This window comes from Vanacampus margaritifer, chromosome 15 (genome assembly GCF_051991255.1).
Source record: "Vanacampus margaritifer isolate UIUO_Vmar chromosome 15, RoL_Vmar_1.0, whole genome shotgun sequence".
Lineage (NCBI taxonomy): Eukaryota > Metazoa > Chordata > Actinopteri > Syngnathiformes > Syngnathidae > Vanacampus > Vanacampus margaritifer.
The window spans coordinates 18,172,325-18,197,294 of NC_135446.1; the positions used below are offsets into that span (position 1 = coordinate 18,172,325).

A 24,970-nucleotide genomic window follows, 5' to 3' on the forward strand; every position below is an offset into this window, starting at 1 on the left:
TTTGTTTGTGTTCATGGTGACTAGCGGGCATAGCATGTTTACCGCATTATAAATTCCATTTGGCTGTGCGCGTTAATGACAAAGTGAGTAGCGACACACAAGTGTTCTGTAAGTGCCCTGTTTGTAATAGCCATTACTAGAATGCATTGTAAAGTGTTTTACAGTGATTGAGTGAATGCTGAAAGCATTTTTCATCCTTCAACTACTTCTGCATTTCTTGACCAATTGAAACCATTCCAACTTCAGGATGTTTCAAAAATCCAGGCTTGGTCGGCTATTATTTTTCTCATTACAAACATTGACATTTACCCCAAAACTGCCCATTCATTTCCAATGAGACTTTCAACAATTCCATTCAAAATGTTCAGCTTATACATTTCACTTTGGGATACATTTTCAACATTCGCTCAATTTCCAAATAGCAAAAATTTTCCAGCTATATATTGTAGATTTTTCACCAACAAAATTGCCCATTCATTTCAAGGGTATGGGTTCCAGTTAGGGTTAGGGCTCACATCATTCCGATTCCAAATTTTCAGCTCATTGAATTTACTTATAATATTACAACCCCATAATTCCCACATACCAAAAATTCCTCATTTTTCACTCACATATTGCACATTTCGCCATTATGTTTTCACTTAATTCCATACAATATCATTCAGTCAGTGCATTCATTTTCACCACTGCCTTTCAAGATCACTCTATATTTTTCAATACCATTTAATATGATTCCACATCATTCAATACCCTTTGACATAATTCCATATCCTTCAACATTGCACATCATTAACTCATTCAAACCCAAAAACATATACATATATATTTTTAATACTTTGTCCTGCACTCCAAAACCATATTTTTTTATGTTCTTTTATGCTAGATCATACAGTAGGCGTTGATGCAGCTCCTGACCTGAAGAGGGCGCTTAAAGCAATGGTAGTTATTACAAACACCAGCCAGCAGGTGGAAGCAGAGGTATTTTTTTACCAGTGTTTTCAACAGGTTTGTGAATAATCATGAAACTTAGCTATATTTTAATGCTAATTGCTGCAAAACGGAAACAGATACAAATATATATATTTTTTCCTGATGAAAGAAGAGACTCTAATCTATCTCTTGGTAGGTTCCATGTTTTTATAGCAATAGAACACATTTTTCTGTGGGCCTTGCAAAATGAGTCAAAATGCAGTAAAACAGCCGGGAGCGAAGGGGGTTGCATCAGTGAAAAATGGCTGCCAGTAAATGAGTATTTTTTCTTACAGCATTCACACACAATTTCTCTGGTTAGTAAAAGTTATCATCTTTTGATCGTTAAATCAGCTACTTCCGCTACCAGAAGTGTCGCGAGTTGTCTTTCAGAATAAGAGCATAATAAAGGAATTGCTATGTTAACAGTGTAAATGTTCCAAACCTAAAAGTGTACAGTAAATATCATTCGTTCTTATCTAAGAAAACACGCATTAGCACAAACTCAAGTGTGAAGCCCCAATATATATTACAGTTTTTATTTGTGTTTATACCTTGTGTTTACATTGAAAATGATAAAAAAAATCACATCCTGACTATTTTGGATTTATGGTAGGAGTCATGTTTTGATTTTTTTCAACTATTTGTTTTTGTCAAAATGGAAATGATGTTCACCTACCCCGGCCTTGCTATGCTGATTTTTTGTGTGTGTTTGTGTGGAACATATAAATGCGTGGTTATCAAGGCAATCCGAGGTCCTCTGTGCTCGCAGTCTTGCAGTCTTGGTGCAACAATAAGGTCTGTTTTTAAATGTAGCTATTCCAAGTCTGGCTGAAGCTTGCGATGCCAATGGTGGAGACTCACAGAATACATTTGGCCCTTTATGTAAATAAACTCCCCTTTGGCCTTTTGTTTGTCTCTCTTATGAATGCATGTATTCAAACACATTTGACATGTGGAATAAATGAACTGTTAGTTGCTTGCAGTTTTAGTAAACAGTCAAGCAAACGCGAACAAAAGGTCAGGAAAAAGTCAGGAGAACACTTTCTGCATGAAATCCCATCCTAACGTCGGCTGTTATTGTTTTCGGAGACTCGTCAGAAAACCTAAGAAAAGAACCAGCTATGGCAGCAGAGGAAACGCCGGGCTTGTTTGCTTTCCTTTAGCGCTTTCTCATCTCCTGGTCAACCTATCTTTTCCACGCTCACACTTTAATGTGTGCTTACATGCGCCTGCAGGCAGTTGTGTGCTGGATTTGAAGCGGCGATGCGGGTTGCAGGATTTGCAGACTGTTTTTTTTTTTCTTTTCATTCCCTTTTTCGAATTATTAGATCTCGGTCCTGCTATGTAGATAAAGCAAATGTGTCTCTCGCATCTAGCACACGTTGCCACAAAGGACTGACAGGACGGACTGGCATCTTCATCCGAGAGGTAAAATATTGTAGCAGTGAGCTCAATAAGTTGGCCTCAGTGGAAGCTGTGCACTTATTGCCATTGTGCTTTTGCACACAGACCACTAATGGAAGCCAGATTTGGGGTAGGAGAGAAGTAAGAAACTGGATTTAAAGTATTGAGAAGATAAAATGAGAGGCAAACAGTTTTATTATTAACACATCATGTTTCACTTTTTGCAGTACAGTTACTCTCCTGTGGCAGGAACGAACAAGATGTGGATACGCGGCAGACTGGAAAATCCTCAAATGGCGATTTCACATTTGCCCCAAATCTTGATTGGCACTTCTCACCAGGCGAGGAGGAGGATTAAAAGCCGGTTGACAGAATCCGTGCACACAGAGTTCAACGCTTCAGCAAATATGCTTCTTTTTCTGCAGGAACCAAGATAAGAAGTTTGATAGGAATCTGGTGATGCGCAAAAGCGTCTCCGATCGCAATTGTGGTGTTGTGACTGACGGATGAAATGAGTTGTTAAATGAGGTATGTAAAGTTGTGATCTTCACACAGAACACGATCCGGCTTCAACACAATAGCGGTATTAGCAATACTGGGCTAGCATTAGCACAGTCAACTGGCCAACGTTAGCCAGACAAATAGAGTCCTACTTTCACATAAAATATTTCTGGGAATGCACATTCAGTTAAAATGGTTTGTTTTTCGGAGGCGGATATTCCAAAATAGTTTCAACAAAGATCCTGAAGCCCAAGCTAACATGTCAGCGTGAGGCACCGGGGGTGTGCGCGTGACCAGGCAGCTATGACTGGAATACTAGAAAATACAGTACGAGTATGATTGTGTGTAAAGTACTGTAGCAGTTTAACTTATAAGCTAATTTCCATTAACCAGTTTATGGTGTTTTGCATTTTAGGTTAGCATTTAAGCTAGCTGACTTTCATCAAAGTGATATATTTGGTTGAACGTTTTGGTTTGGTTCACTTTGGTTTTATGTGCCATTTTTACAGTACATGTCCACTATTGGAAGGACTGCAATATAATATTTAATGTAATTTAATAATAGTCGTAAACTGACAACAGAGCAGCGGCAGCAGCATTTAACGTTGATATGAATATTGCTGTCAACATTCACACAACAACAGCAAGAATAATAGTATTCAGGTTGGCGCTGGATAACATCACAGCAGGTGGTGAGATGACATCACATGCCTGTGAGTGATGTCACCATGTGGTTGTCCTTTACCGTGCCCAAAATAGCTCGCCTTCTTCCTTACGGACCCCCTCCCTCCTTGTCCCTCCAGCACCCAAATCCCTTTTGCCTTCTATCCTCTGTATGTCTCCCTCTTGACCCCAACCCCCCGCCCCCCCCCCCCCCCCCAATCGCTCTCCAGTCTTTTAAAGGGGAGGGGGGGTTCAGCGCGGCCACTTCCCAAGCTCTTTGCTAGATTAATTTGCAATGGCTCTGGCCTGTGCCCGCTTCACTGTATGCAGTGAAAGTCACTCAGGGATTAACGGCAGGCAGGAAGCTCCCACCCAATTGCTGCCTCGGCAGAAAAAGACCACCGCGGTACCCCCCACCCCCCAAACCCAGCCTCCATCTCCTTTGCCTTTCTATCGCTCCCCTTTTCTCTTTCCTTTACTCTATCCCATCAACTCCCTCTCTAGTTAATTATTGTAATGAGCTGGCCGTCCTTGGGGGTAGTTGGAGGGCAGGAGGGGTGGACCAGAGGAGTGGTCATGTATAGTACGCTCTCAACGCGCCGGACCAATGGCCTCAACGAGAAATGAACGCTTTGGTCATAATTGGGCCGCCGGTTGGTCGGGACCGCCATGTTTGACAGCAAGTCATGTGCACATGAGTTTTGCGCGGGAGCTTATTGGCCCAGTTTGAGGATCAGTCAGCTGAAACACTTAGGCTAAAGCTGACAGCTGCTTGCGAGAAGCCAAATGGTTCTGGCACACACACACGTTTTGCTTTTTAGTCTTCTCATCAATCTCTATGATTATAGTATAGAGAACCCCTATTTATCGTGGGGGGGATACATTCCACATGCACCCACGATACAGTCAGGTCTATAAATATTGCAGCATTCTTTCAGTTTTGTCTTCAGCAAGTGAAATGCATGTTCAGTTGGATTGAGGTCAGGTGTCTTCCTCTTTTGGATAACACTTCTTTGCCTTAAATGCGTTTTCAGTTTGCTTTCGGTTATTATCCATCTGCACTGTGAAGCACCACCTGGCTGAAACGGTTCCAACTTCATCCTGTTGCTTTTGTCAACCGTCACATCTTCAATAAATAAAAATTAATTTCACTGATGAGTTACTACTGTACAGTAGGTGACAATCCACAATGTAGACTAGTCACCAAATCATTGATTTGATATAGTTTTACCCTTCCCATATGATTTAAACACAATTTTTGAAATATTTCTTAGTGCTTATTCACCTGTTTATTAAAACTAAATGGAATGAAAAATTCTCTTTTTAAACACCAAAATGTTCAACCAAACCAGCTCATTTCATCTAATGAACGTCTGCTAGCCTAATGCTATTGCTAACATATAGCACAAATGCATTTTCTCAGTTACAGGGGAAATCAACCCCAAAATTGCTTTGGGCCTGAAGACAGAAGAATATCCAACCAAGTTAACCATACAATAGTGAAATTGAATCAACGATAATGTGTCTGAGCTCTTTGGAAATCCCCTGAATCTTATTCCATCTGCCAGGCATGCCGAGGGGCAAACGAACGAAACCACTTGAGCCCGAGGTCAACCACAGTGTGCCGTTTATAACGAGGACTTCTGGTACCAGGCGAGGAAAGTTGACAGCTGCTTGTTAGAGCGTAAGAGGGGCTCGCAAGTGTGAATCGAGGGAGACGAGATGAAGAGGCTGACATCTGCCGTTGCTCTAATGTCGCAGTATTGCACGGGAAGATCCATGCTAGAAGATACTGCTCAAAGATGCTGCGTCTTTGACATGCTAATTATGAAATATATGAATATGTGTGGAGCTTGTTAAGGTCAGCTGTAACTCGTTTTGCTTTGATGTACTGTATTGTGTAGAAATCACAACAGGCTTGTTTTGCTAGTCGATCGGTTTTGCTCTGACTAACCAATCAGAGGATGGAAAAATGCTGCCTTAAATCTAATTGGTTGAAGAAACAGTCCCATTGTTGATATAGTTTGTTAGGTCGGCCGGCACAACTAATCCTGAAGGCCTTGGCTGATTAGTTTGACATGGTAACAAACTGAGGCCGAAATCTGATTGGACAAAATAAATACAACATAAAATACATCATTCACATATTGAAAGCAGGGTAGCCAAGAGAAACACTATTAACTCATTCACTCCCAGCCATTTTCACTGAAGCAACCCCCTTCGCTCCCAGCCGTTTTAGATTAGAGGATCTGTTTCCGTTTTGCAGCAATTAGCATTAGAATAGAACAACAGTAAGTGTCATCATTATTCACAAATCTGTTGAAAGCACTGGCAAAAATAGCTTCTTGCAACATGGCCCTGGCTGATCTCTTATACTCTGCTGCCACCTGCAGGCCGTTTTTTTTATAATAACTACCATTGCTTTAAGCGTCTTCTTCAGGTCAGAGGCTACATCAAAGCCTTCTGCATGCTCTAGCATAAAAACGAAACATAAAAAACGTATATATATGTTTTTGGGACAATGACAATATTTAAAATAGAACATATTTGTGATAATACAATTTAATGGAACCAATATTAGAATTACCCACCTATGGTACCTAATAATGTGACCAAGGAGAGTTTGTCTTTTTTTTTTTTTTTTTTGCTTGGGTACAGTCATCCTCTCTCTCTCCAAATGGCTCCATGAATGTGTGAAACACAAAATGTGACAGAGTATTGTGTCCCCTTTCCCTGCAGGCCATTTTGTGGTTGTTTGTGTGAAAGCAGAATCTGAACCCGCTGACATGAGACAAACACACACACACACACACACACACACACACTTACACACATACATACAGTATGGTGACGCCATCAGATGCCACTTTCCTCTTCCCTCCTAACCCCCTCCCTCTTTATTTTATTTTTTTGTTCTAATGTCACTCCACCGACACTTCCTCGACCCGTTTTCTCACCATATTCCCAACCTTTTCTCACCTTTTTGCTCACGGCCCGTTTCACAGTGCATTGATCCCTCATCTGATAGCTCTCCCTGAGCTACCAATGTAATAGAACAAAAAAGAAAAAAAGAACTGGAATCTGTCTTAGGAGACTTCAACTGACTGGGTCATCTGTCATTTTTCACAGATTGGGAATTCCGGATGGGGAGTTCTGGTCCTCTCTACACAGTCTGCCATTGAAATGGAGGACAAATGAAGACTTTAGCACGGACCAGTGAGCTGTCCACCTTAGAGGTCTGTCTTGCCATCTGTTTGTGAGTCATGGTGCGAGTCCAACATTCCCCCCCCCTGCTCCCCAGAGATATGATCCATCCTTGTTTGTGTCCAATGAATTTTACCACTATTGAGACCTTGACACAGTTTTATGCATGGCGCATGCAATGAGTTTTTTTTTAAATCGGAATCTCTCATCATCAGCCCTCTTTTCCCACCTTCTCTGCCCCCCTGCCGGACTCGGAGCACACACCTCCAACGGTGCCTTGCTGTGTGGCCTTTTCAATAATGTAGAGCAGGATGGGAGGGTGATCGAATAAGAGAGGAAACCGTTTCCTGCCACTGTTGGAGCCCCCTCTGTGACATTTACTGAGACTATTAGTGTGTGCGTGTGTGCATGTGTGTGTGTGTGTGTGTCAGTAATAGGACACTAATAATGCCCAGCACACTCACAAGTGCCCTTTAGCATCCCACAAGAGGGGAAGAAAACCCCCAAAATAATACACTATCCCCCTCGTGCTTTTTCATTTGCGGATTTTTAAGCGATTGGTTTTGTACCTCATTGTGCCAGGCAGTACTGAGCTCTACTGGACGCGAAGAGTGAGATCAGGTGCCCAATAGGCCCCAATAGGACACACATCTCAAACCCCACTCCACTCATCCACTCGTCATTATTTCCCACTTAGTCGGCACAGAAAGTGGTGTGTGAGCTGGTTGGCTGTGGCCGAACATCAGCGCTGGTGAGAACTAAGATGATTCGGTGTCATGGGGCTGTAACGAGGTCACAACTCAGTCCAGGCGCGCTGACGCGCCGCGAGGCCGCGTCGGTGAATCATCTGCCACTCATTAACCACTGCAAATTTGTTTTGATTTTCAGCATTGAAAGACCATGAAGTGGGAACATTTCAAGGTTCGCGTATACTCCCTTGCTTGTCTTTTTGTCTGTATGTCCATCAAAATACACGTTCAGTCATGAGTGCCATGAAATAGCCTTTAGTTTGACAGAAGGTATAGAAGAATGGTGGAACAGTGCCCTCTTGTGGCTGGAGTAGATTATTGCAAGCCGCAATGACCTTCATTGGTAATGATCATGTGGATGATCCACATGCCTTGTATATCTAGAGGGCTCCATTCGATGGCTCACACAGTTCTCCCAATAAGAGGCCACCATGTTTGCTTCAAGTTGTTTATTTGTATCACCCAATTGGAATTGACACACAACCACACTAGATTATTTAGTCAAACAAAAGTTGCTAACATATAACAAATATATGAAACGCCATAGACATCTTTATTTTAATGGCAGGTGTTCTTCTGCCTGGCGTAGCAGCAGTTCTCTGGCGAGATCCGGCCGGCCGATCCTGGCCAAGCAGTGTGCCAACTGGGAGACCTTGGACTGGAGCTGGGAAGCGGGGAGCTCCCTCCTCCACATGGTCAAGATGCCGAAGACCTGGGCAGGCAGACTGTCTCCGGCCCGCAGCTTGACCAGCTGGGCGGCGCTGCGGCGAAGGCGTAGTGAACGCGCCAGCGGGGCTATCTCGTCTTCCGAAAGCTCTCCTGATAGCCAGAGTAGCAGTGAGTCTGGGAGGGCGTCTGTTGGGTAAGAAATGAATGACCAATATGCAAAAGTTAGCATTAGACCAGGGGTCACCAACTCTGGTTCTCGAGGGCCCCTAACCTGCATGGTTTAGGTGTTTCCCTCCAACACACCTGATTCAATTGATGAAGCCTGATAACGATCGTGATCATTTGAATCAGATGTTTGGGAGGAGAGAAAATTCTAAAACATGCAGGATAAGGGGCCATTGAGGACCGGAGCCGGTGACCCCTGGGGTCTGCAACCTGCGGCTCTGGAGCCACATGTGGCTCTTTAGTTACTTTCCTGTGGCTTCCTGTTGAACTCTAAAACAATTAATACAAATTAATATTTGTTTAACATATTTATTTATTTATTTATAAAATATTAATTAAATGAATTAATTATGTTGATTTAAAAAAGAAATAATTAAATATTCAAAAAATGTCACCGTCTAAAAATTTTAAGTTGCTAGTAAAATAGATACAAAAGGTGGATGAAAAAGTTTTCAAAATGATCTAAAATGTCCAAAAAGTGAACATAAGAATGTCCAAAAAGGAAGAGGAAAATCAGAAAATTACTATAAAATGTCTTTGGAATAGCCCAAAAAACCCTGAAAATTGATTAAATAAACAAAAAAGAAAACGTTCAAAATGTAACTATAAAATGTCCACAAAGAAAATTACCATAAAATATACATAAAATTGGAAGAAAAAAAAGTAAATCAATTTAAAATAAAAAAAAAGGCAGAAAATTTAACATTTAAAAAGTAACTATAAAATCATGAAAATGACCATGAAATGTCCACAAAATTGCCACCACAAAAAAGTTGGAAATTTGATTTAAGAAAAGGCAGGAAATAATATAACTACAAAATGTCCCAAATTACCATAAAATGTCCACAAAATTGCCAAAAATTTCAGAAATTTGACAGAAAGGCAAAAAAGTCGAAAAATGTATGAAAAACTAAGTAGGAAAAATTACAAAAACAAATTCAAAAACGGAAGACAAAAGGTAGAAGAAAATGAATCTACATATTGGATGCTGCATATTTTTTCTATTCTGGTGCAACTCTTCAGCACATTAGACTAACACTAACACACTGTTTTGTGGCTCACGACAGATTTTTGGTTATTTATTTGGCCTAAAATGGCGCTGTTGACAGGAAAGATTGCCAACCCCTGGTTTAGCCAACGCTTCACAGGTAGGAAGTAAAATATTTCCCTTTACCCTTCCGCTCACAGAGGGTTATCTTCGGCGTGACGGGTCGTCTGATGGTTCTGACTCGCTAAACGAAACAGAAAGACTGCGTCACCCAAAAGCGCAATCAGGTGCTCTTGAATTCATTTAAATTTTTTACGATACCTTCGGCAAAGTCAGGGGCAGTGAACACACAGGCTTTCCTAGGTGTTTAACTTCCATCTGGACCAATGTGTCCCCTTGCCACTCCACTTGACCTCTGGTGACCTTGTGGAAGACGACGGTGCCCTTGTAGTGAGGGGAGCTGTAGTTACCAAAGGGGTCCACTTCAGTCAGATGCAACAGCAGCTCATTCTTGCGCTGGCTGTGGAAAGTGATCCGCTCGTCTAGAATGCCACGCTCGTTAGTCTGAGCTCCTGCGCCGACATAATATCACATTTCTTGTTATTATTCCCACAAACAAAATTTGACTCATCTTGATTCATCTACATGTGAACTATAAAACTGTGATTACTGTAAATGATTATGCTTCCATCTCACCTGCACAGGAGACGTTTCCGCAAAGATGGAGGACAAGCTGGTCCCCCTCCTGCATGCAGATCTCCGGCGACGTCTGCAGGGGGCCGCCGTTGCCCGCCGCCTGCAGTCGAGACAGTTCCCAGCTGAGCTCCCTGCTGGGCAGGGCGGCCACCAGCACGGCGCGGGGCTCGTCCCGGTGCCGCCAGATGACGACGGTGACCGCGTGGCGGCCGGCTGACTCCACCAGCTCCTCTGCCAGGGAGGTGAGGTGGCGAGGTTGAAGTGGGGAAAAAAGGCGGACCACCAGCAGTCTGGAGGAGGAGGGAGAAAAAGTGGAATGAGAAGAGCTGATTCTGTCTTTTTGGTTGTACGTGGATGTGATGATTCCAGTATGGTCTATAGTTTTTCTTTGGATGATTTTTCCTTCTGTGACCCTTTGCATTGTAATCTCTGACATTGAAACAAACTCGAGCTATGGTTCGAAGAGAGAGAGAGAGAGACACCAAACCTGTCAAAGCTCTCTGTCAGTTCAAAAGACACCAGGCCATTCTGATGATTCCGGATCAGGACGTCTTCCGGAATGCTCCACTGTTGGTCCCTAGAGCCCAGTACGCTTAGAAGCTCGGCGGGTTTCTCTTCAGAGGACTGTGTACAGGAACGCAACATCCTGACACACACATTGTTTTTGAAGCTGACATATGCTGTTCATAAACAGAAGTCGTTAAACGTTGCTGGAGGCTTTTACCTCCTCTTGTGGGAAGCCGTCCAATCCCACGCTGGAGGAGTGGCGGCAAGTTGAGGAAGGTGGAGTTCCTTTTCCTCCACTTGTCCCCTCGTGTCCTTCCTCTTCTCGGGATTTGGCGGACAGGGAAGGGTGACCGTGAGAGGTCTTCGGAGGGTTTGAGAGGACGGGTGTGCGAGGTAGAGTAGTGGACTGGTGGACACCACCCGGCGGTAGGCCTCGCTTTTTGTCTTGACGGCAGCCAGGAGAACGGCGTCGAGCGGCTGGATCTTAAATTGAGGGTAAATTCATGTTCAACTAAGCGGTTAAGTTATGTGTCACTACACAGCAAAATCGCCAGTGTTAGATTAACTCTTTGACTGCCAGACGTTTTCAGAAAAGGGATGCCGTGGGTGCCAGCCGATTTTAAGCATTTTGACTGATCTTTCAAGGTCCACAGAAAATTATGTGTTTGGACTATGGAAACACACATACTACCAAATGAAAGATTGGACTCTCATCTTTCATCAGAAAAAAAAAGTTTGTTTCTACCTTATTCCGTTTTTCAGTAATCAACAATAGAAAATGGTTAGTTTCACCTCTGTTTTGAAACAAACGTCTTTTAACGTCTTTGGCACTCCTCCATAGGATTTTACTAAACGTTATTTAACGTTTTTGGCAGTCAAAGAGTTTTAACAATCAGAGTGTTATACTTTTTTTCCCTTCTTTTTTTTGGAGAGCTCAGGATTGTTCATTCGGTAATTTTACCAATTTGACATGTCATCATCATTGCTCTCTTTTTTTTATTATTATTTTTTTGTATATGGGTGAGTATGTGCGTGCGTGTGAGTGTGTATTCATTAGTTCACCTAAAACCTATTAAAAAATCCCATACCGTTCACCTAAACCGAACACTTCCAGCCAGAGTCGTGAGGCCGTCAGGAGACCCGAGGAAGGACCAAAGAAAAGAAAGGAAAGTGAAATCCAGCACCGACCAGACACCACCCACCAGAGTTATACTAACACTAGAAAAGTGTTTATATGTGTCCACACCAATGAGTGTAAATCTTACACTTTTCAAAGTGTTCCTTTTTTTCCACACTTAACCAGTGTTACTCCAACACTGCACAGTGTTAAAAATCTACTCTGGTAAACACTGAGTAGTGTTGAAAATACTCTACTCTAGTGTCAGTGTTAAACATTTAATTCTGCCAAACTACACTTAACTCTGGTGTTTAAACACTTATGAGTTTTAAAAATGTAACTCAAAATACACTTTACTCTGTTAAATGGTACTTTGTTTGTATAGCGTTTTTCCTCCTTACAAGGCCCTCAAAGTGCTTCACATTTTGACTGTAAATGACACGGCATCGGCAGCAACTGGGGTTTCATCATCTTGCTCAAGGATGCTGTAACATACTCACACTGGCCTGGGATCGAACCTACGCTCTCAGGGTTGCGAGACGGCCACTCTACACACTGAAATTTAACACTGACCGATTTGCTGTGTACTGATTTCTGAATAAGTCTCTCTTACCGTGTACTGTACCATTACAGGGGCAGTGAAGGACCCCGGGAGGTAATTGAGGCAGATACGGGGCTCAACGGGAAGTTTGTATGACACACCTCGTCTAGGAACTGTAAAATGTTCCTGTTTGAGACAGGAAATCACTGCAAACAAGCCAAGGGAGTACACCTTAACCTCTGCAAAGGATCCCTGAAGCCAAAGTGCATAGAAATAGAATTACATCATTACACTCTTTTCAGGGACAACAATAAATGTAGTCACTGTATTTCTTCCCTCCCCCCTCAAAATAACTTCCATTTCCATGTTTGAATCAAAATAAATGTTAGGTACTTTACCCTCTTCCCACCATACTCTGTGGTTGCAGGTACGAGGTAGCTGACCCTCCTCTCGCCATCCACCGCCTTGACATTGATGGTTCTGTAGCTGCCACGGTAACGCGCACGGTAAGACAGCGCCAAAGTCAGAGGGAAGTGGCGCTCGGCGTCGCCTTGGGCTTTGAGCCTGATCACCCGGCTCACCAGCTCCTCGGCACCGGTCACCATCAGGCAACTCAAGGCGTCGGCCACCTCGCAGCGCACGGCTTCGGCGGCACCCAAAGGTGCTCTGATGAAGCATGCGCCTGGTATGTCTGTTTCGCTGTTAAGAAAGTGCGTCCACAATAAAAATATTTGCATCGCTTGATACATACTGCACATTATATGTTATGTTGTGTGGAAAGTGAACATACCCAACTTTGATCCATTCTTTGTTTGTCTTCTCAGAGACTGTGTCTAAGAGGTCTTCGCCATCGCCCCCTTTACCTTTGACCTCCAGCCGACCACCTGCTTCATCATGTCTGGTAACACAGTCAGAGACTAATGCTTGGTCAGTGTTTGACAGCTGCTCTTGATCACCTCCATTTTCGACCCGCTCCGATCGGGCCTCGATGGCCATCTGATCATCGTTGGTTTCGGGGAGCTGACTCTGTTCAGTTGTTGAGTGCAGAGACGCTTCTGTGTTCATGTGGATGATTTCAGCATCCAGCTTGTTGCATATTGTGCTCAGTTGGTCCTGAATCTGCTCTATGTCTTCCATAAGACTTAGTAAAACACTGTTTAAGTCTGGAAAAGGAGCGGTTTGGTCATATTAGATCAGTGGTAAAGTCAAGGCCGTATCAAAATAACTAACCGACATTTATAACCCCAATGAAGGCCAATGTATGAATTAAAAAATAATGTAAGACTAAATAAATACCAATTGCTGTGAATTTGAAAAGAAAAATGTAGTGCTCATGTCACCAACATCCAACAAGAAGCACTAATGCCACCTAGTTGCAGAAAATTGCCTCAACTCAAATCTGTGACTCAATGATTCACACTCCTTTTAACTCATTTGCTCCCAAAAAACGTATAAATACGTTCTGTTTTAACTGTCCCAAAGACGTATTTATATGTTCTTTGTGTTTTTTAGAGCATACAGAAGGCTTTCCTGCAGCCTCTGAACTGCAGTGAAATGGTGAAGCAATGGTAGTAATAATAAAAAAAGGCATAGTATAAGAGATCAACCAGGGCCATGTTGCAAACAAGCTGATTTCCCCACAGTTCAAAACAGATTTGTGAATAACGATGAAACTTAGCTATAGTCTAATGCTAATTGCTGCAAAACGGAAACAGATAGAAATATACGTTTTTTTTCCTGATGAAAGACAAAACAAATCTTTTTTATGGTAGGTTACATGTTTTTATAGCAATAGAACACAATATTCTGTGGGCCTTCCAAAATCAGTCAAAATCCAGTAAAACAGTCGGGAGTGGAGGGGGTTGCTTCAGTGAAAATGGCTGCAGGTGAATGAGTTAAGAGGGGCAGCCGATACAATGAAAACAGCAGAGGCCCCAGAATTGCACCCTGTGGAACACCATACGTTCTGTTACTACACATGTGAATTCATATTGCACATATTTGTCCGACCACTTTCTTTTCAAAATCTGTCAAAATCCAGTAAACCAGCCGGGAGCGAAGGGGGTTGCTTCAGTGAAAATGGCTGCCAGTGAATGAGTTAACCGTAACTGTTTTCTGTAACTTTATGAATGACTTTAAAATAATTGTATCAATAAGCTAAAAGATACACCCACATTTGTATTTGGAAACAATATTTGTCCACTTTCATGTTGCGTGTATGAGATATTTTATTGCACATTTAGAACAGATATGTGTGATTAAATTATGAATAATCACGAGTTAACGATGGAAATCATGCGATTAATCGCGATTACAAATTGTACTCCACTGACAGCCCAAGCATATAAACAGTACAGTATGTATGGATGCATGCATATGTATTTGCATATGCAGTACGACGTGGGCATTAAATTACACTTGATGATTCCTGCAGAAACCCTGAAGATTGATTTCATCCCTACTGTACAAACATCATACCTGGTGGGGTTCTGTTGAGAATGGAGACACACTGTCGAAGAGCATCCCTCCATGCGCTCATTCTGTTTGCGTGAAAATCATTGAGCTGCCTCAACACTCCCAAAGCTGTCCGTCTCCTCTCTTTCTCCTCATTGTCCTCCCGACTCTGTTTGTCGTCCATAAAGAGCTGAAAGATGCAAGAAGAAGCAGCAAAAAATATTTCGCAAATAAATTCTTGTAAATTTCTTACAAACTTGTCGCATTCCCCACACTTTTGGAATTGAGGTTCTTGTGTCTCTTAAGGGTTCCTGTGCATAGCCATCGTACTTTATTTACAGGGTATTTGAAAGGCTGCCAGTTGTAAAACGTGTTTCCAAGGCGACCCCTGGAGGCGTGACGGGGAGGGACAAAAGACATGCCACAGCCAGATTCACAAGATTGGGCAATCTAGTCTCTTTTCTTCTGCTCTTCTGTCACTTGTTTTACGTGCCTTCATGGCATCAATGGTCTTAGCATTCACTATTTTATTTAGATAGTGTGGGGGAGAACAATATTTGTATTTGTGGTAGCAAAAACACGGGAGGAATTAAGTGTGACTTTTAACAGAAAAGGTGAACCGTTCAAAAAAAAGAAATCCCTCAAACCACCAGAGGGAGCAATTTTCTTTTCTTTTTATCATTTTCACTGCTGCTGGCAACATGGAAGCCACTCCTCCTCCTCTTGCTCATCTCCCTTTCCCTGCCTCACACTACGCCACCACCGTCTTTGGTCTATTTTCGAACCAATCTCTCCCAAGCTCAAAAAGCCATCTTTCCTTTTCATAGGTGCCCCCCCGCCGCAGTTGGCTGATTGAAACTGTGAGGAAGACGATGATGAAGTCGCAGAAGTCTCCGGACTGGTCTTAACATCAGCAACACTCCACACAAATGGAGCTTTGGTCTTGGCCAGGTTGTATTGCTTTTTAATTTATCTAATTTGCTTCATATGTATTCATTTTTTTTAATGATAAATCCCTTGCATCCAAGACGAGGGACACTGGCGGAGGGTCAGCATATCCAGTCATTAGCTCTTTTGTTTTTGACACCGGTTCTCCTTTTTGTAAGTCAATTCCTGTGACATGGTTGTTTACGTGTGTGTTTTGTGTATAATACGTCAATGGATTCCCCTTTTAGAGAGTCCACCATGAGGAGGGATGCTGTCATTGGAATCACCATCAACCTGCTGTTGGTTCTCCACTCGAGCAAAGGTGATACTTTAATGCCATTCTACCCAATTTTAGCATCAAAAAATGCACTCTTTTAAAGTATTCCTCAGCGCCTGTTCTCACTCTCTCGCTCTCTAAATAAGATGGAAAGCATGCTGGCTTCATTCTGTATTTGAAAATGTTCAACGAAACCACAAGATTTTGTCGAAATTTGTCAATACCACAATTTTCCGTTTCCAGCTCACAGAGCAGGTGATGACTCCCCGCAGTCTTCCCTGGTCATGTTTATCGGCGCCGGCCCTCAGTCCGTCCTTAGCTTGCTGCTGCTGTCCATGACCGTGGTCCTGTCGGTCATCATCTACCTGTGGGTCCTCAGGTACATCTGCGTCGGCTGCTGCCAGCCCGTCCCCGTCGGGATCGACCCGGAAACCCTGGCCGAGATGTCGTCGGCCCTCGTTTGAGTTTTAGCGGTTTGCGGGTAAAAAAAACGTTTCTCTTCAGCTTGAATGCTGATAAATGAAGGTCCCCATTCTCATGAAGTGACTCAGTGCAATCTGGCGAGCTTTCTTTTCACGTGAATAAACATTCCTAATTGTGAAATGTGCTCCTGGTGAGTCAGTGTCACTGGCATAAATCAATGTTTTTGCATGACAGACATGCTCAATGTTGCACATTCAAAGTTTAGCTAGTTGCCTTCTTTTAAACATTTGGAGAGTACTTACAAATATTGTTTTTTTTTCTTTATTTAAGACCACAAATGCACAACACTGCTCATGGGATGTAATAACATTGACAAAATACCCTTATTGGTCGGCCATGAGTAGTAACTCTTTGTCCCTGTCATTGTTTCAACCAGCCTCACCTGTTATTTTCAAATTCGTCTTCTGCATTTTCACATACTGTATTTATAGCTTTATATAATGAAGCAAAGCTTCATGAAGCTATCATTATCAGTTGTTGCCATGATAATGTTAACCTCTTACTGTGGTTGGGGTGACACCTGTGGCCATTCCACCTGCAAGTGTTTGACATCTAAACCTCCACTCCCACCCCCAAACCCCGACCCTCTCACAATGACCATGCAGGGGTCACTGGTCTTTGGTCAAGCATTTTTAATAGAAGCTTCGAGTCTTGGCACCCGTTGCTAGGGGTTACATGGGTTGCCAGCATCCATGCAGTTGCCATGGCAATTGGGAGTTTCACCTCTCGCCAAAAGATGGCGATAGACTGCAAGTTAGGATTGCGCAAGTCCTTAAGCGCAGGATCAGGACTGTATGTCCACTTGGTGTTTAAATTACAATTACCAGCCAATTACATTAAGCCTGGGAATACTTTACATTTCCCGCAGGCGTCAAAGTGACTGCAAGTCTGCTTTCAATTAGATCCTCGTCAGCATTGTCTATCAATTATACTGTGATTTGCTTTTATTGAAGACATGAAAATATGTCATTGTCTCAAATGTATGCACTCGGTGTTGTATTTGACTACATTCAGAATTTCAAAAAGAATATATAGCCTATATATATTTTACGCGCCCTTAAAATTCCCTTTGTTATTTCTCGACGATTTATCGTCGTGAAAGTCTCCACAATTAGTTCAGCGGTACATTGTGTTCGGTGAGATCCGGAGTCAAACAAGGACACGGGGCGTCTGATGGGCAAGTCGGGCAACCATTTGATGCCGCCTCCCAAATTGTGCGCACCCCGTCACCAAAGAATGACGTTTGCTCAGCGGTGTATTGTTGTAAGGACGTGATGCAATGGATTGCAAATAGATTTTTTTTTTTAATCATCTGTATTATGTGCATGGCTGAACTCACCGTGGACTTCACGCTATGCTAGTAGAGTCTTTTAAACGTTTACGCGCTGTCGGAAGAAAGGGATTTAGCTTCACCTGCTATTTGGGTGAAGATTAGTTGGACTCGTTTTGTCTTATATTTAATAGAATATTGATTTTTCTCGTAATGTCTGCTAGGATTAAATGGTGGCGCTTTTAATTTATTGTCAATTCCACATATTGTGCGTGAAAGTAGAAATTCTGAGGCTGTGCTTCGTCCCTGAAAGCATCTCGGTTGTGAGATCAGCTGATTTTTTTACGCTGCCATTTTGTCCGGCGGAGACAGAAGCAGCCGTCCAGCCTTCCTGCCGTGTCTCAGATCAACCCCCACCCGTCGAGACGTTCCACGCTGCGGCACGGAAATTGGCAATAGCCGGGACAGCGCGAAAAAAAAAAGCGAAGGCGAGCCACGGAGCACCAGCGCTTGTCATTTGTAACTTCACCTTTCCGCCGGTTCAACTCTTTCTTTCCAAGCTAATGTCGGTAGCTTTTTTTCGGCTAACACCCTCCGCCCCTCGCGCCCTCTCTCCCCGACTGAGACATCACCTGTCACCGCTGGAGCCCCCCCGGTGTGATTTCTACAAGTTCTAGCAATGCCCTTCACGGTTCCGTGTGACTTTTTATGCCTGAAGGAGGAGTTGACTCGCACTTTTAGCAGCTAACGAGCTAACAAGTTGACGTGGAGGAAGGAGGAACTAAAAAAAAAAAAAAAAAAGATCTGCAGAGGGCGCCTATTTGTTGTGATTTCACACGGATTGCTCGCATTTTACCCTATGAGGTGTCTTGCGTGAAACCATAACATCGTCCATGTGACATAGCGGCCAGTAAACTATGTTTATTTATGCCCGCAAAGTTATTTCCACTGTTGGCAAATCCCACAGCGGGACTCTTTTTTGGATCGAGGATTGCAGCGGAAACATGAGCTAACACAGACTAGCTCAGAATAGTGTCGTAGATTTAGAGAAAGCAGAACATTACCACACAAAAAAAACCAGCAAAAAAGCCTTTTCAGTTCACTTGACAGTGAAGTCACGGTCAAGTGTCACGCCTGCCGGGAGTCGACCCGCTGATAGGATCGCTGTGCTCTTTTTTTTCCTCTTTTTTTCTTTTTTGGAGCTGAACCAGTGGGGAAAGGCACAAAAGAGGAGCCGAGAAGGAGACGTCATGTCTGGCCAATCGATCACCGACCGGATCGCTGCAGCTCAGCACAGCATGACCGGATCGGCGATATGTAAGGCGGTGTGCAAGGCCACCACGCATGAAGTGAGCGGACCCAAGAAGAAACATCTTGACTGTGAGTGCATCTCCTCTACTTTGTATGTATATGATAGCTCATTTTCATTCACAGAGTTGTGCCAAGTTCAAAACCCAGAAGAATGTAAATTCCAGAAAAGACGCACTCCAATGGGTTATTTCCCCAACACACCCACTATGGATTAAAATCTGAGCATATAGAAAAACAATACAAATCAAGTTGTTTATTTGTCGCTCCCGGTCATATTATGCTGTAAAACTGGCACACAACAATCTGACATGATTTCTCTAAATTTATGTCTCTGGTTCAACACGTGTACACCATGACAAGAATTTAGAAAAATGCCTTTTTGTGTGATATTGCCTATAGAAAATCTGCTCAAAACCACCTTCAAAGTACAGTAAAACAGTGCAACCTTAATTATTTCTCAATATATGTTCTGACCCTTTCATTTTGGCTGCTTCTTGTGGAACCCCTTCTCTGATTGGCTAACAAATAAAAGTATCCACCAATAAGCTCGTACTGGCCAACATTTTGAGGGGAACTCCAATGGACTACATGCCATGGAGGAGGCGGGACTTCCGGGTTTTCACCCATCAACTTTGTTTCCGTTTCCAGTTTGTGACGTGTGGGCCCCGTCCCAGTACTTGCGCTTCCGCCTTTGTGCCCCTCGGTTGCGCGTTCCCGTCGACGGATGCGAGGCTGCGAGTGTGTAGTGTCTGTCTCAGTGGTCCGAAGCATTTCAGATAGCCGAGATGCCCTCCCGCTGATGAGCGGGGGGGCGCAGGGGTGGGGGTGCGAGTGTTGGAACATGGCCGGAAACGGCGCTGATGTGTAAAACCCGGAAGTTGGATGTCCGTGTCATCTACCCCATAGAGACTCTCAATTCCCCTCAATTTGAATTCAGCGCAAACTTAACGATATTACTGAAAATAAATAGTTGCTTTTTGTGGATTTATTTCTTATGAAGGCATTTGAAGTTCTCGTTTCAGGTTTGTAGAAAATTCCACTTGTCTTGTTGTCAAATAAAACAAAAGATAACTTAAAATTGTTTATCAAGCACCCAAATGTTCAACCAAACCTTGTATAATTTTGTCTCTCATAACATAATTTAATTTACACCATAAGAAAACAAAATGCCAACTTCACATTTCAAAATAACTTGATGATATTTGAATTTCCGCATCAACTTTTTTTTTTAAATAAACATGACGAGCAGAGGACTGCTTTTTGTAGTTCGTCTTCGGAAAATAGTAGTTTAAGCTCGTCAACAAAAAGATCAGCATCCTGTATGAACCTGCCCTGACCTTTGCAGCCAAAATACCACGCTCAGCTTAATAATTATGTGCTATTGATTTCTCTGTGAGTGTGACAACCTCGGTGTCAACCCCATTGCCGGTCACGCCAAACGAAGAGCGTCCGGCGAGAAGAAAAAAAGAAAAGCAGATTGAGGTCATCAGTGCAGTCGTCAACAGGGAGAAGGCGCAAACTTGCACCTCCCTCGGATGTGGTTGTTGTGACTGTGGGAACGGGCCACACTGACAATAAACACCTTGAGCACAGTGCGGTGCCAACATTGACCTCCGCCAAGTACTGCAGAGGTTTGAAGACGGCACCCGAGGGGAGTTATCACAGAGCTGGAACATTTAAGGAACTAGTGGCAGGATGTGGTTTTCCTGAAAAGTCAGATGTGGTGAGAGGAAATGAAACTAGGCTCCGCTTACACGTTGCAGCTGGTTGCATTTGATGCTTCACAAAAAAAAAAAAAAAGAAAGAAAGGTTTGTGTAGTCGCTAGCTTCCATTCACAGAGACAAACAAACATGCAACTTTTCTTCCCTTGGCTAAAAAATCTGTCTGACAGCAAGCTGGGAATGATCTCCCTGGCATATTTGCGTCGCCGCCAGAGCCCTTTCAACATCAGCAACCAGCAGTAAGTGTGACATTCATGCAACACTTGTGAAAAATAGGAACCATTTTAAAGCCACTTCCCATCAACATTTGCAACAAGTTCACCTCAATTAGCCAGCCTTAAGTGGGGATTTACCGTACTTAATCTGCCTCTAAGTAATACCACTATCTAAGTTTTGCTAGTCAAAGTTGGCTGGAACTATCTTGGTGGTCAGGGACGGACTGGGAACAAAATTGGGGCTGGCAAATTATTAATCAACAGCGGAAGTCTTACCCTGTAACTAATCCCCATAAAAGTCAATGAGACTCTGGAGCAGTTTTTCCAGGGTGAGACTGCATTGGGCAATTTGGGCCCGTCTTCCAAGGACCAGCTAAATTGTTGTTTCATACTGTTGTTTCGCCATCTCACAGCGGTTACAGAAGAATTGTGACATTTAAAGTCAAGGCTGGTTTCCCCTCCGCCAGCACTCCGTTGTCATGGCAGCAGCGTAGGCAGCTAGCTGGTGTTAATGGACTAAGTTGGCAAGGGAACCTGAATGGAGATCACAATCACAATAATGCGGTTTGTTGACGACGTTGTCATTAATACGCGCTTGAGACAACATATTAAAAGTAGGTTTATCCTTCTCAAATGTCTCAAACACATTTAAGTCAAAGAAGTCAAAGATTTGCATTCAGTTTCATCCCAAAAACGTAAACGAAGAAAAACAAATGGACGTAAGTGTTTTTCACATAGCAGTCACAATATTTAAAGTTCAACTAAAGTTGCAAAATTCTATGAGGTTATGCTAACATATAATGTGAAACGCCATTGGTGGGCTAAGGGAAATTAGCATAGATGTTATGGTTACCGATACCACCTTTTTTCTTTTATTTTCAGACCGATACCAGTGTGAGTACTCAACTCTTGCGTTATTCACTGATACTATGTACCGATACCACTAATACTTTTGATGCACAGAGTAAAAAAAAAAAAAAAAAAAAACGTTTTTAATTCTTTGACTGCCAAAAACGTTAAATAACGTTTAGTAAAATCCTACGGAGGAGCGCCAAAGACGTTAAAAGGCGTTCACCAATTTTTTTTTTGTTTTTTTGGGGGAAAAATGATGAAAGATGAGAGTCCAATCTTTCATTTGGTAATATGTGTGTTTAATTTTCTGTGGACCTTGAAAGATCAGTCAAAATGCTTAAATCCGCTGACACCCACGGCATCCCTTTTCTGAAAACGTCTGGCAGTCAAAGAGTTAAAGAAAGGTGTATAGTTGTGTTTGAAAGTTTACATGCCCTTGGGGTATGTAAACATGTGAGCGCAAACCGTAAATGTACAAAAGCTAAATGCCGCTTAATGACAAACCGTCACCAAAATTCACATGCACATCTCTACTCATGTCAACTTCAACCTCTGAAAATATCAAAACAATTGCCACAGTATTTTAGATTTTATGGTCAAATAGGACTCTTTCTCGCCATACAGTGTGTGCTCGTGCTCATAAATTTACATACCCCACAGGTATGTAAACTTTCAAGCTCAACTGTGAATATCCCAATATTATGGAGCTCCTAATGTGACATGGCGGGGAAAAAATGTTGTTTCTCATTAGGACGAGAAACATTCTTATTTGAACGAAACGTTTCTCGTTGGGATGAGAAAGTACTCCATTGCATGCTAGCACGGGAGACCTTACAGCTACATTTCGGTTCGCATCGCTGAGTGAAAATAACAGGACATATGTTGTCTCTGAGAAACATTTAACGTTTGAAGTCTTGTCTGCTAAATAAGCTACCGCTCGCAGGTGAAGAACATTTCTTATCCTAACGAGAAATGTTCTCATTCAAACGAGAAAACTTGCCCGTTTGAACAAGAAACTTTCTTTTAACGAGAAACTTTCTCATTAGGATGATTAAGTTTCTCGTCCTATGAGAGACATACCGATACTCATATCAGTATCGGTACTACGCCCATCCCTGGTAGTGATAATAAGGGTTCACTGTCGTAGCATTTGCTCTGTCCATTTTGTGTAGATTGCAGTCCTGATAAGGCGGGCAGTCTTACTTGATGAGACAAATGCTATCCAAACAGAGCAGGGCTCGCCCCTCCCTGGCTGCTGACTAAAGATAGGCCCAGTTTAGACTCCCAGGCCGGAAAGGAGGTTTACTTCTCACTGTGGACTGCATGCCAGTTTCAGTAAGATGGAAGTATAAGCTACTTGGATTGCCAAGTGACCACATAAATATCACACAATACAAGTACATGCTTTTGTTTTGGTGTGTGTCTGATATGGGGGGCGGGGTTATTTATAGCTGTGTTCAGGGGGCTTGTTTCGGTTGCTGTTCTCTACCTATGTGCATCATCAGGCTGGGTGGATGCTGTGACGCAGTCCGTTGGTATCGTTTGCAGACGGTCCCGGCAGACTCCAGTTATTGGTATAGAGACATCCCTCGACGCAAAAGGGGAGTCTGTGTTTATTTCTGTGAGGTGAAGTTGCTTTTTTTTCAAGCCCTCCGGGGCGGAATTAAAACATCAGCGCTCAAGCTAATCTATTAATAGGCAAACTTCTGGTGACACTCTGCCTTTCCCGCCTATGTGCTTCTTACTTGTTCATTTCTTGATTCCTATATTTCCTGTTACCCGACAAAAAAATAAAATAAAAAAGTGCTCCCATTTTAACACCCATCATCTGTTGTTCCGTTCCGTGAAAAAGGAAAGGCTTCTCTTCTGAAATGTGAGTGATGATAGAAGCAATTGGATGCAGCAGGAAATCTGTCAAGTCTCTTTCACCGCTTTGGAAGCCGTGCTGGTGTCGGCGAGGAAAAACTGCAGTGTGTTTTCTCAGCTTCACAGAAGGGTCACAGAGCCTCACCCTTCTTCACACTTCTTCAGTGTCAAGAGGACTGGGTTGGGGAAAGCGCTGTCTTCAGTCTGCCCGAGGAGTGGGCATGAAGTGTCGGACAAGGTGCAGGCGGTGTCAGGTGTTAATTTTTTTTTCTCGCAGACGGACGCTCCTCGTTTTGTTGTGTATGTAGGAATGCTCGCCTTTTAACAAGAACACATAAGAGGAAAACGCATACTGTGGCCACTTTACAGTTTGTTGTATTGGTATTTAAATGGTGTAATAATAAAGTTGAGTTGAGTCAGTTTGTAGTACCAGGTAACTCTTTGACTGCCAGACGTTTTCAGAAAAGGGATGCCGTGGGTGCCAGACGATTTTAAGCATTTTGACTGATCTTTCAAGGTCCATAGAAAATTATGTGTTTGGACTATGGAAACACACATACTACCAAAAAAAGATTGGACTCTCATCTTTCATCAGAAAAAAAAGTTTGTTTCTACCTTATTCCGTTTTTCAGTAATCCACAATAGAAAATGGTTAGTTTCACCTCTGTTTTGAAACAAACGTCTTTTAACGTCTTTGGCACTCCCCCATAGGATTTTACTAAACGTTATTTAACGTTTTTGGCAGTCAAAGAGCTAATATTTGATCGAGGAACTTGCATAGCTCTGGCCAACTAACACACACAAAGTGCCACTTTGGTGCCAGGAAGTCTCTGGTCTATTGTGGCTCAATCAAAGGCCAGCGAGGTCAAAGATGAGCGATAACAATGGTTCTCACAAGAGTAGGTGACTGTGCGGAATGACATCACAGTCTGTCAGTCTTTGAATGTGTCGCCCAACCTTGAATGCCAGGTCAGAGCAGGGCTGGAAGTAGCAAGACGGAAAGGATCGTATTTATTATTGAGCTGCTCGCCTCTTTTATTCGTCTTTCTTTCTGTCCGCCATTCATGTTCCGTCATCTTTTGTTTTCCGCGCACTTGGCCTTGCACTTCCTCCCTCCTTATCTCCCGTTCATCTCTGGGATCAGTGGCATCTCATGCTTTCCACTCGGCCTGATTAAGTCGGCACATGCAGCCTCTTTACATGATCGCACTCGTGCACAAGCATCCCCCGCCGACCTAATGAGCCTTTCCTCCCACTTCCAGACGGTAAATAATACTCAGTGTTTCCTCTACATTCGTTTAGCAGCGGCGGCCCGTACACAGCGGTACACTGGATGGATAGAAGAAAAAAAAAGACG

At 42.9% G+C, this 24,970-nt stretch overlaps 2 protein-coding genes across 4 annotated transcripts in view; one reads left to right on the plus strand and one right to left on the minus strand.

The window, feature by feature from the left end:
* Positions 1-24,970, plus strand: part of LOC144035279 (phosphatidylinositol-binding clathrin assembly protein) — a 101,105-nt gene that overhangs the window by 46,719 nt on the left and 29,416 nt on the right. For 2 of the 3 annotated variants that reach the window (XM_077544848.1, XM_077544850.1), the window contains exons 3-10: positions 6,670-6,776; positions 8,062-8,355; positions 10,080-12,921; positions 13,061-13,137; positions 15,518-15,641; positions 15,719-15,791; positions 15,866-15,939; positions 16,138-19,027. In XM_077544848.1, the coding sequence (XP_077400974.1) occupies positions 18,898-19,027 (130 nt within the window). In that variant the 5' untranslated portion in view covers positions 6,670-6,776; positions 8,062-8,355; positions 10,080-12,921; ... (3 more) ...; positions 15,866-15,939; positions 16,138-18,897. Of the gene's footprint in view, positions 1-2,348; positions 2,401-2,481; positions 2,518-2,603; positions 2,905-6,669; positions 6,777-8,061; positions 8,356-10,079; positions 12,922-13,060; positions 13,138-15,517; positions 15,642-15,718; positions 15,792-15,865; positions 15,940-16,137; positions 19,028-24,970 lie in introns of all 3 variants that reach the window. The other variant, XM_077544847.1, reaches the window with a different exon arrangement.
* dthd1 (death domain containing 1) lies at positions 7,960-15,019 on the minus strand. The gene is made up of 10 exons (XM_077544853.1): positions 14,715-15,019; positions 13,027-13,399; positions 12,635-12,935; positions 12,309-12,488; positions 10,796-11,061; positions 10,559-10,717; positions 10,072-10,361; positions 9,697-9,947; positions 9,562-9,619; positions 7,960-8,348 (listed from the first exon to the last, which is right to left on the minus strand). The coding sequence occupies exons 1-10, from the start codon at positions 14,872-14,874 to the stop codon at positions 8,047-8,049; spliced, it is 2,340 nt and encodes a 779-aa protein (XP_077400979.1). The 5' UTR covers positions 14,875-15,019; the 3' UTR covers positions 7,960-8,046.

Excerpts from the sequence above, each read along its gene's own strand:
- dthd1 (XM_077544853.1), bottom strand. The coding sequence starts at position 14,874 with ATGGACGACAAACAGAGTCGGGAGGACAATGAGGAGAAAGAGAGGAGA. Across the intron at positions 12,936-13,026 it reads AAAGAATGGATCAAAGTTGG|CGAAACAGACATACCAGGCG; the intron begins GTATGTTCACTT and ends CTTTCTTAACAG. Across the intron at positions 10,362-10,558 it reads CTGACAGAGAGCTTTGACAG|ACTGCTGGTGGTCCGCCTTT; the intron begins GTTTGGTGTCTC and ends CTCCTCCTCCAG.